General features: G+C 35.6%; 4 protein-coding genes across 4 annotated transcripts; 1 reads left to right on the forward strand and 3 right to left on the reverse strand.

The window, feature by feature from the left end:
* Positions 1-9: 9 nt before the first annotated feature.
* On the forward strand, positions 10-1,154 carry LOC118754575 (prenylated Rab acceptor protein 1-like; the record flags this gene model as incomplete). Its single annotated transcript, XM_036489459.1, is given in 4 exon segments — positions 10-210; positions 295-501; positions 564-757; positions 837-1,154. Coding segments are annotated over 4 exon segments (579 nt in total). The 3' UTR covers positions 935-1,154.
* Positions 1,155-2,588: 1,434 nt separating this feature from the next.
* Positions 2,589-5,195, reverse strand: LOC118754576 (dolichyl-diphosphooligosaccharide--protein glycosyltransferase subunit 2-like). Its single transcript, XM_036489460.1, is given in 6 exon segments — positions 2,589-2,927; positions 2,929-3,170; positions 3,226-3,472; positions 3,529-4,563; positions 4,638-4,879; positions 5,071-5,195. Coding segments are annotated over 6 exon segments (1,935 nt in total). The 5' UTR covers positions 5,084-5,195; the 3' UTR covers positions 2,589-2,771.
* A 1,141-nt stretch (positions 5,196-6,336) lies between these two features.
* On the reverse strand, positions 6,337-7,231 carry LOC118754577. Its single transcript, XM_036489461.1, has 2 exons — positions 7,031-7,231; positions 6,337-6,966 (listed from the first exon to the last, which is right to left on the reverse strand). The coding sequence occupies exons 1-2, from the start codon at positions 7,194-7,196 to the stop codon at positions 6,665-6,667; spliced, it is 468 nt and encodes a 155-aa protein (XP_036345354.1). The 5' UTR covers positions 7,197-7,231; the 3' UTR covers positions 6,337-6,664.
* Positions 7,232-9,167: 1,936 nt separating this feature from the next.
* On the reverse strand, positions 9,168-11,601 carry LOC118754574. The gene has a single exon (XM_036489458.1). The coding sequence runs from the start codon at positions 11,547-11,549 to the stop codon at positions 10,191-10,193; it is 1,359 nt and encodes a 452-aa protein (XP_036345351.1). The 5' UTR covers positions 11,550-11,601; the 3' UTR covers positions 9,168-10,190.
* Positions 11,602-11,970: the final 369 nt, after the last annotated feature.

Genomic DNA, 11,970 nt, shown 5'->3' on the forward strand with positions numbered 1-11,970 from the left:
CAACAGAAACAAATATACTAAAAAGGCCGCGTAAGCAAAACTTTCAGCAGGCTGCACAAGCGACGCTACAGAAGATATTTTATTAAAATTAGCTTCATTTCCCCAAACGATTAATCTCGGAATACCCGAAATGGATGAAGTTAAAGTGGATGTAAGTGGAGAAATGAATGTACCCAAAGAGCAACAAAAGTCTCAATTTGATTTCAAAAGGTTCATACATAAATTAATTACAAATATATAAAGTGGTTTTAATTAAGAAACAACTGATTTTGATTGTGTTAATCATAACCGTAGTTTTTGGACACTGCAAAAAATACCGAGCCCACTGGAAATTGTACAACTAACGCGCAAATACATTCGGCCATGGTCGGAGTTTATGAACACTGCTAACTTTAAGGCTGCAGCGAGTATGCCACGTTTGACGAGTCGATTTATCCGGAACATCACATACTTTCAAAGCAATTACATCTTTATTTTTGTTATACTGATGATATACTGTCTGTAAGAGCTTAGAAATCTGAAACTTTAGGATAAAATCAAAAGTTTACCTTTTTCCTTTGAAGCATTACCTCACCTTTAATCTTACTGGTTTTGGCTGCTGTGGGCTTCGTTAGTCATAGAATTAAGAAGACACAAGCTCCCGTCAGTATTTTTGGACACCAATTATCAACCAATCACCAAATAATGGTTGTGAATATAGCCTCTGCTCCTATATTATTTATAGCAGGTGCAGGCGCGGCACTATTCTGGACACTGGGTTCGTACTCCAGCTTATATTGTCACTCATTTGCACTCACGCATTTGCAATGTAAATATGTTGATTTATATTTTTGTAGGGGCTTCTTGCTTTGTCATCTCTTTGCATGCCATATTCTACAATATCGATGCAATTGTAACTGAAGAGAACGAGGGATTCCTAGCAGAAGTCGTGTAAACAAACCCCGAACATGTAAACACTTAATATACATACTATAAAAAAAATTCAGCCACATGTTTAAAAATATTCATTTACCAAAATTTAATTATTAATAAATGTACATACATACATTTATCTTAATATAAAAACAGATCCGGGGCCTTAACTCCTGAATGATATTTTATAATCATTTAAAATAAACAATATGTACAATTTTGTAATATGAGAGTATGTGCACATACATACATATCTAATGCTAAAAACTCTACATGCCAGACTTATACATTCAGGTTCTGCAATTAACAAACCAGTACAGGCGGCTCTGCAATTTCAACCACTCACTGAATTCAAATTGTATAGTGCTGAAATTCGGGAGTAAATTGCAGAACCTGCTTGGCAGTTAATTTTTATATAAAAAATATTCGCCCTCATTGCGAGAGTTGTGTCGAATGCAAGTCGTTTTTCGAGAGTCGAATCGTATCGAAAATTGCACGTCATTGCCTAAAATTTCCACTCGGCTAGTGTATTAAAATATTGTCGTATCGTACAATTTAGCCTAATTTACGACTACGGAGTGAGGCTGAATATGTATGTACATGCGAACATACAGCCTAAAAACAAAAATTCAACCTGAACTGTAGAACCTTGCAGCATGAGAGCCTAGGAAATTCTTTAATAAAACGAAAGCATAAATTCAAGCCCCTACATAGTATTTGGCATACATCACCCAACTGTTCAGCTATGGAAAAACTAAAAATCGATAGTACTTTTAACGATGATTCCAATAATATAAATATTTTTCGGCGCAATTGAAAATTACAGAAGATATAAGAGGTTAAAATAAAATGTTTAGATATTTTAAAATATTAATATTTTCTAAAGTACATAACCGATTAAAAAAATAATTATGTCAAAATAAAGACAATTAATTTAGTATAAAAACTGTACATGCTTGTTTATATATTGTAAGTCAAAAATATTAAAAAACAAAAAGTTTCATAATTGTTTCATAAAATAACCTATTTTGTAAAAAAAGGCAATAGGCAAAGCTAAAGAAATTTATATTCGGCCCTATCGCGAATTTCACGTGAACAAATATTCACAAAAATTATAAAGCAAAACAAAAAAAAATTTTCCCAATTTGTTTTTGTTTTTCCATACAAAATACATTGGGCGGTAAGAGAAAAGCGTGAATAACTTTCGTCTCGAAGCATTGCGGCAAAATTTTTTTTGCAAATTACTAATAGAACGTACAACCATATTAGCCCAAAACGCGATTTTAAAGCCATTGAGATGTCAGTGATATTTAAGAAATGCTTAATAACTTTTATAAAAAAAAATGTATGGCCAAATAAAAAATAAAAGTGGGGAAAAAACACCATCATTCTCTGTCTAAAATATGAGCCGAATCGTTTTTACCAATCGCGAGAAAACAATTAAAATCTACACAATTTCGAAAAATGTTAATAGCTATAACTTCCAAAATAATTCGATTTTCGAAAAATTGTGAAACTTGTATTTTTCTTTTATCGTTGTGAAGCATAAACAGATAATTGCACAAAAAGCTCGATCTATCTATATAGTAAATTAAGTATATTGGACTATAGTTGGAAGTTATCAGTGCTGATTCAATGCAATACTTTTATTTTTATAGCTAAATTAAAAACATACGTATAGTTCACGAACAACTTATTAATCGGACACAGTTTAAAACCATGTCATGTAGTTTTATTTTCAGTTTGCAAGATTTAAAAAATATACTTATGTATGTATTTATAGGTTTGGTTTTTTCTCTCGGTCGCTTGAGAAGTTTCGGAATGAAAGTAACCTTAGTTTTTTATTTAATGTTGTGGATTTAGGATGATGTTGCACTGATGTTTGAAGTTGATGGTGACTTCGTTATTCGTTGTGCATGTATACCTCGCAATACTCGATTTCCGCACAAGAACGTAAATATTGCTATTGGAATGAGCAAACGCAGTGTTTGGAACATGTTTAAGTTGAACCAAAAAAACTACAAATAACGCCAAAATGCCACCAAAACCCGCATGAAAACCAATTGTACAGGGTGCGAACGAAAAGTTGGAGACGTTTATACCCAGCTTGACCCAGAAAATGAATAGCAACACCAAGGGTGTTAAGCATAAACCGGTGAATACATCTGAAACAAAACGAGGCGGACGTTTTTCGGGAGGACGGAACAAATGTTCTATTTCCGGCAACATGCTACGAATTGCTTGCTTCTTCCTTGTCTCTAAATAAAGATTTAACGATATACTTAGGTAATAAGATATACATATAATACTTACCGTATTCATGGGAAAATTTTAGCTGAACGTTCGCTACGTGCCACTGGAATGAATTTGAGATTGACGCATCGCCAATAATCAAGTAAAGTTCATATTCCCCCGATTTGTAATCGAAATCTGCACCATGTGAACCTACATCCATGTCGAACTTGTAAGCTTTGTTACTATCTTGTTCTGCAACGAATATAATTTCCTCTTTGGTATCTGTATTGGTAAGCCGCACAAATGCCTGATGAACTGAAATTACCTGCGAAATATAAAAATTTATGCCGGTGTAATCGGTATTAATAATTTTTAAGGAACCTTTGTTGTGCCTTCATCTATAAGTACAGATTTTAGCAGCAGTTTTTGGGTTGTGTCAGCCTTTAATGTATGTGGCAAAGTTTGCGGATAGGTGACACTTTGCTTTTTTACTGCTGAGCTCGCGTCTGATTCTGCAACACCAACTTCCAGAGAATGCACTTTTATTCGTCCAAGTACCTTGAATTGCAATGTCTGAGTGTATATGTTGTCCGCGTTGATTTCTGCTAAGTATATGCCACGAGTGGGTTTATAGTTCGATAGCTGTGCTGCATGAACAGTTTTGTCGGATGACTTAGGCACGAACTGAACTTTTTCGGCAAGTACGGTATTATCTTTTTTCAACAATATTTTCCCATAAATATTTTGGGGTGCTGGAGTTAAAGATTTGCCCAACAAATCAACAATCTTTACGTTCAGTACATGATTGTCAGACTGTAATTGACCATTTCCTATCAATTGAATACAGATCGGTGCAATTTTTTCCGCTGTTCCCAAAGTTTTCAATGCTTCAATAAGCAAATGTGCACCTTTAGCCGATTGCACGGATCTACGATTAAGAAAGTAGGTAGCAAACTTCACAGCTTGTTCCGCGTTTAAGGGTGCTGCTTTCTTAAAAGTATCTGTTACTCGAAATATTCCATTTACGACCAAGGCAGTTATGCTAAGACCGCCTTCAAATTGTAGCATTTTTCCATCTACTTCGTCGGCTTGAACGACGGCATCTTCGACACGATCAGCCACAAACGCTGCACTAGGACCCAACTCACTTGCGACGTTGAAAGCATAACCGAAACTAACGATTGAATCATCTTTCTTTAGTAAATCCTGCAGAGATTTTACAAGTTTCGCTGTATTTTGTTCATCAATTTGCACACCCAGAAGTTTGTAGCTCATTACACGAAAATAAATTTCCTGAGTTGAACTAAGTTCGGACTTCAAAGAATTGTACACTTTCGATAATAGTTCTTCCGGCAATTTATCCTTGCATTGTATATTTTTGCTCGCCCCAACGAGGTAAAAATCTTTCTCATAAGCCTACAAAAATACATGTGTAGATATAATTAGTCAGAAGCTTAGATAAATATCTAAATTCAAAAAGCCTGTCTCACATTTAATTTTGAATCCTTATGAAGTGTGCGTAGTTTTGAGCACAAATCCGTCGTTTCCTTTGGATCAGTTAATTTTATATTTAGCGTCGAGTAGTAAATAGCTTGCAGGTCATTCGACATTATTGCATCGTCAAAAACACGCTGCAGACGATTGAGATCATTTTGACCAAGGTGGCTAGGCACGGTACGTGCGGCCATCGTTGTCGAGCCCCATATTAACGCAAAGGTAGCGTATATTAGTACTAAACACATGAAATAATTTACATAATTTAATAATATGATCATTTAATAACCCCAACTTAACATGCAGTTTACTCCCGGTAGAAAATCACACCGCAGGGATACGGCTGCTTGGTCTCCACCGGCATTTTTAGCGCACAAAACTTGGCAAACTGAATATTTATTTCAAAAGAGTAAAACCTAAATATCTTACCTAATTTGTACATAATTATCCAAAACTTCTTTAAAAATCCTAGTTTAGTTATTAATTTTTATAGTAATAAACCATCCGTCCAACGAAAAAACTGCCACTTCTGGCGGTATTCAACGAATAGATTTGACAGACACGTCAACGAACCTTTATGCCAACGAGTGCATTACAACGAAGCAATGTTGCTGACGCTTAACAAACTTCCCTCTGACCTAAAAGAAGATTTCCTTATAGTACATTCAATCTTTACCGCAAACCTGACGTTCCACAAACCTTTGTCAGTTGAAGTAACGTATAAACAAGAATAATTAAATGTTCCCTGAGTGAAAATATTCTATCATTCTTGATTTTTAATATAGTTTTATGGTTATATTACTGTGTTTTATTGGCAAACAGGCTCTTTATTTGCTGTTCTATTGGTTTATTGCCGTTCATCTTTATCATGATTCAATAATTAAAGGTTTGCTCATTATTGACATTAGAGTTTTGACACTCCCTTAGCTCCCTTACAAAAGCTTTGCACATACACACGAACCCACACACAATGCTTTGCTAAGGGAGCCGATTTTGTCAAGAGGGAGCGAGAAAACTGCTTTTTGAGCAAACCTTTTATTATTGAATCAAGGAATAATACAAGGTTCGATAAATTGACAGCTGTCTCTCTCGCACCGCTCCCTTAACCGTGTTGCTTCTTTAAAAATTTACTTGGAAAAAGTGTAGCTTTGGTGTGGAACAGAAGAATAAGCTTTTGTGAAATATGTTTATTTGTATATGCATATGAAGCACATTTAACTGATGAAAACATAAATTGCTTTTAAATTGGATGTTTACATAAATCTGATAGTAGTTTTATTTTAATTTTGAGTCCTTTTGCAGTTTTTATACAGCTAAGTAGCACATAAATTATGTAATTCACGTAGATATATTAATATTTCGTTCAATATTTCGCTTAAAATTCCAGATTTCCTGCAAATACATTAGAATTTACGAAAGGAATTTCAATACTAATTGCCTACTTTGGGTACTTTTCTACTACCATTTTCGCAACAAGGGATTGCATTCTTCCCCTTTCTCTGTCCTTGTCCTTAATTATCTAACCTTGTATTATTGAATCATGCCCTGCCCCTTGGCATCAAAAATAAGCAAACCAAAGCCAAACCAAGTGGTTACGTAATACTTGAATAGTATGCATACATACACGTACATATATATTTACAAATATTATATATGTAAAGTATATAATTATACTTATATATGTGATAGGGAAATTTAAAAGGGCCGAAAATCCAAAATTTTCTATTTTAGAAATTTTTTGTAGTAAATGGCATGCTCTTTTCACTGAAACAAACGGATGTTTTCTACTTTCATTCACAAATTCATTTCAAATATGGACACATTCCCAAAAAAACGTACAAATAAAACTCGGTTGTTGGCTTTAGTCGTTTTTCTCGAACCGTAGGTCGCTTTCAACCACGGAAAATTCATGTAAGGTGGTAATACTGGAGCAGCTGATTTCAAGGCGAATTGTGCTTATTGTCAAAGTTTGTTGTACATTTTTTTTTTTTGTTCAACGTATCCTGTCGCATATGTACAGTGCTTATCCAAATTGCTCCCTTTGTTCTTGCACTGGGCGTGTTATAGTATAACGCTTCTTGAAATCTCTAGTTATATCGCCATTATTATTCCACAATGTTATGGCAGTAGTACTATACAATGGATAAATATTAATCAAACGTTCCTTTTTATCCATGTCCTCCTTCGGAATCTTTTTGCAATACTCATCGAAGTATTCAGTGTTTGTTTTATAAGATTTCACACTCTCCAAGCGATCATTGAAACGTATATATTCATCGTAGAGCTCCTGCCAAAGAAATTGTTCATAGCAGCGCGCCCGTGTGGCTGGAAGTAAAACGAATAGAAGGGTATTGGCTATAGGTTTTCAGGACCTTAGTAATTAACCTACTCGTCGGCTTTTTTAGTTTAGGAGCTTTAAATTTATCTTTCATTTCACTGTACTGATCCTTCGAACACATTTTAGCAGCAGCCTTATGGGCGTAGGTGAGAAATTTATAATAACATTCTTTGAGAATAAACAAATAGCATAGAAACGAATAGTTATAGGCATCCATTGAAAAAACTTGGGTTGCTATGAATGCCAGGAATATGCACAAGGTGGAACAAATGAAAAATACGAACAATTCTTAAAGGAAAAAAAATACGTATGTATGTATGTAAATATATACATAAGTATCTCTAGAGCAGTGTGCAAACAAACGCCTTTTTATTTTAGTGTGGTAGAATCAGCAAAAATATGTGGTAGATTTGAATAAGATGTGGTAGATTTTCCAATTCATACTTTTATTTGGTATATGTACATATCGCACACCGTCGTTAAAAGGGACACAACTCAAAAATTAGATGGGAAAATATGATGCTTGTGTATCGTACAGATTCAACGCAATTGATGCAAAAACAAGTATATGCAACATTAGTTTCCTAGTTAGAGAATATAATCATGAAGAAAAAAATATTTTGATTAATTTGAGAAAAATCCTTGTTCCTCTTTTGGAGATGGTATTCGAAGTGTATGTATGTATATCGTATACACATAGTACCTAAACTAATATTCCACTGGAAATTTCCAGCACTGCTACAATTTAAGCTGAAATTAGTCGAGAACGCAGAACGTATACTTAAACGCAATCTGTATACGCAGAATTTTGTCGATTACTGGAGCCCTCAGTGTTGCTTACTACACTGTTGCCACTCATCAATGCCTTTTCATAAACTTACCCTTTCAACTCCAATTTTTCGTGCTATAATAGTTTGTAGCTAAATATAAACTACTTAGTTTTCGACAAAAACCTTATTCAATAGTAAATTTCAAATATTTGAAACATATTTTGAATAGGAACTTATAACTTTTTTACCATCTGTAAAACTGATGAGTGGCAACCATCTAAAGAAGGAGAAATCAGCTAACACGGAAAAATCTAAATTCCGCAGATTTCTGCGCTACGGGCTACAACTACAGAAAAATTCTGCGGTGTTGAGTTTTCATTAAAAAGATATAAGTTCCTACTCAAAATATGTTTAAAATATTTGAAATTTACTATTGAATAAGGTTTTTGTTGAAAACTAAGTAGTTTATATTTAGCTAAAATCTACTATAGCACGAAAAATTGTAGTTGAAAGGGTAAGTTTGTGAAAAGGCATTGATGAGTGGCAACAGTGTAGTAAGCAACACTGAGGGCTCCAGTAATCGACAAAATTCTGCGTATACAGACTGCGTTTAAGTATACGTTCTGCGTTCTCGACTAATTTCAGCTTTAGGAAAACAGCTGCTAAAACTGTGCGAGTTCGTTTGATAACCTAAATTGTTTGTTTTGGAATTTGAATTTGTTTGCTTTTAATAAATATGAAATATGAATAATTTTGTGGTAGCTTTGGGACTATTTAACAATGATAAAATCGCCTCATTCGCAACGGAATGTTTACCGAATGAGGACGCAAGATAGAAAAATCGAAGAAAACCAAACCCTTTAACATTGTGAACCGGAAGAAAACTAAAACTCTTTGCTTGAACGAGTCATGTTTGCATGGTGTATGGCGAAATGGGAAAAGTTGGTTTGAAGAATGTTTGGCAAAACGCTTATGTGGTGTATTTCGCTTTATAAAACTTCGGAAAGCTTTTTGTTCAAAAATATGCAGAGCGATTTAACAACTATCTTGTGTAAAACATGGTTGCATTTGTTATCTGCAAATATATAAAGAGAAAATTCCTCAAAATAAAAATCATCAAAAAATACTCAAGCGCACACGAAATTCCTCACGGTTTGAGGAATTACTCACAAAGTGGCAACACTGGTACCCATAATCGATGATAGTTTCACTCGGCAAGCTTCGTTGGTCTTAAAACTAAGGCTAACGAAGTTATGTATGTATCAGTGTTGCCACAGACAAATTTTTTTTCCTACCAAAACTTCCTACCAAATTCAACCAGAACCTACCAAAACTTTATTTAAGTTTTAATATTTTTTTGTATGTCAAGTTTATTAAAAATGTAAATAACATAACATTTAGAAAAACTAAAACACAGCTAGTACAATAAAAACAAATTAACTACGTATAAGAATTCATTTTACTCTACAGACTTACACAAATGTTTGTATCGTTACACATACATATTATTATTGTTACTATTATTACGTCGGGGAGAAACGCGCTGCGACCTAAGAAGATCTATTGCTCTTAACCCTAATTGTAATCACTCCAACCTTACTCTCTTTAAGAAGTGAGGCATGCAAGTGCATTTGGGCTCACCGCTTTGCGAGACAGTCAGATTTAATTGTCTTCCAACCCTTCATGTCCCAGAACCCATCACAGCGTTACGTTATTGTGAGCTTCCAAGTGGTTCAAAAAAGTTTTACAGCTTTCCACAAGCCTGCTGCCGTTTTAGAAGAGTCCAAGACCTTTAACCTGCCTGACTATCCGACATAATATTTAATTTGATCCGTCGGTATACCATGCGTAGGACCTTTCGTCAATCATAGTTACTATCACTTCACAGAAGTCCCCTTCAGGAATTGTTACCTTGTAGGGTCCAAATGACCCCAAAGATCCCAAATTTTCTTGCTGATCATATTGGGCAGTCGTAGGGCACCTCAGCAGCCCTCTTTTTCAAACAAAATAGACAAAGGAGGAATGCCTGTAATGACACCAAGGGCATCCGTTGGACAGGTGCCCATAGCTCCTGTACCGTCGGTGCAGCTTGCTACAGAAGGATCACACCTTTACTTGCGTTGCTTTTGGTCACCAGGATACATATTTTATATTTTTCGCAAATAACTATTATTGTCGCGGAACCTACCAAAATCCAATCTAGCCTACCAACCTTTCAAAGGGGAAAAACCGTACCAGTTTTGATAGGAAAAGCCCTTGTTTGGCTACACTGGTATCCATGTATATTCCAAATATTTGGCACAATTTTTCAATTGCTCAAAGGCGGAGCGGGGTATATTTGCTAGTAAGGGTTAAAGCTAGTAAACATTTATTTTAGTATATCTTCCATTGTAAACACAAATTACTCTACTAAAATTTTCACTCCACATACAATAATACAATTACGATTCGTACCAGGACTTCTTCATCCAGTGTGACTGTTTACAAGGCTCGTTCAGCACAACGAATGACTCATCGTTGGCTTTTTGATTCGACATGGAATATCCCGTTCTGTCCTTTCCCACAGTTGATGTGTTCTGAAGCATAGATGCACGCCTGCCAAATTTTGCTGCCTTTTTTGTTGCACAACCCACAACATTTTCAAAACTCGGTGGTGCACCCGGACCATGATGACAACCAATAGTTGCTTGGCGATGGCGGGAAGTACGTCGCTTCTGCAAATATGACGACTTACCGGGTACATCCGTTGACGATTCGGAACTTTTGCGTTGGGTTGCGATGGACACATATTTAGTGTTGGGCACTGAACCAACAACCTTTTCTCCTTTCTCCTCCTTGGGTTCGCGTGGGGGAGTACGTTCGCGCAGCTGATATTGGTAATTAGCGCGACGATATTCCGGCGTTGTGGTGATGTCTGTAATTGGGGAATTTTCAATATACTCCTTTCGTTTTGGGGAATACGATTTAAATTTGCGACGTGCAGATTTGGGACTTTTAATAAGCGTCGTGTTGGACGTAGTTGATGATGAATTTGGCAGACGAAATGTGGAAGCTGGTTTTCGTATGATTGGCCGTGAACGTGGGAAATCCAAAAAAGTGTTGCGATATTCGGGGTTGAATTCGATTTTACCTTTGAGGCGTAAATATGGTTCCCGACATTTACCACGTTCTGGCATCTGTGTAATCTTCGGATCACGAAAGCTTTCGTAATATTCTGGAATATCTTTCGAAAATTGTCCGTTTGGATGCAGATGGTCAGGGATTTTAATTGCTTTTTCTTTCGATACACTTTTCGGTGGTTCACGAAATTTCTCCCGATATTCTGGTAATTTAGTATCATCATTTGCCTTTTCTACTATTTCAGCACCAGATACTCGTAAATTGTCAACTTTTTTTATTGGTGCGCTTTTCGAATAATTGTCATACATTTTGAAACAGTCTTGATATTCTGGCACACCCCCAAATTTACCTTGTATTTTTATATGAGATATTTGTGGTATGGAGTGTGCTTTTTCGATGGGAAATTGTACGAATTGGCGTTTGTACTCAGATGGCGCGGTGTTGTATTTATTATCTCCAACGTATTGCTGAAGGCGACTTTTCTGAAGGTTGCGAGCGGCAAGTTCACGTAAACTTTTATCATTTGCCAGTTTTTGGCAGGAAGGAACCTCTTGAACGGTTGGATGAATTTTGTTTTCTACTGGGTCAGGATCGAGGCGAAATGCTTCACGTGGCAGTATTTTTGTAGTTCGATCCACCATCGGATATGAAATGTACGATGAACGATACTCAGGCTCCATACTTATTTCACCAGACGCAAACAAGTTTTTGGAGTTTCTTACAGAAGTTGAACGACAGCTAACGGTGAAAATATAAAAGAAAAAAAAAAACGTTAGCTCATAATTACATACTTATGTATGTATGTAAATATTTGTATATGCGTACGCATGTATGTATATATCGTACTCCTAATTCTAAACAGCGATCAAATAAAAATAGGACGATTTTTTTGCATAAAGGTACTCGTAAACGATGGGAGTAATTCATTATGAGAGTAATTAATCATGAGAGTGCCGCCATATTGCGGTGAGTACTCTAATGGGCGTTTAATCGCAAATTGATTCTCACTGTTATTTTATTCTCAAGAGAACATTTTCGGTAAGAAAACTCTCATTCATTCTTATGTCTATTTACATGGGGAGCTCTCATGTGGTCATGTGT

The sequence above is a fragment of the Rhagoletis pomonella genome, unplaced genomic scaffold (assembly GCF_013731165.1).
Source record: "Rhagoletis pomonella isolate Grant_MI unplaced genomic scaffold, Rhpom_1.0 Rhpom_scaffold_04146, whole genome shotgun sequence".
In the NCBI taxonomy this organism is placed as follows: Eukaryota; Metazoa; Arthropoda; class Insecta; order Diptera; family Tephritidae; genus Rhagoletis; species Rhagoletis pomonella.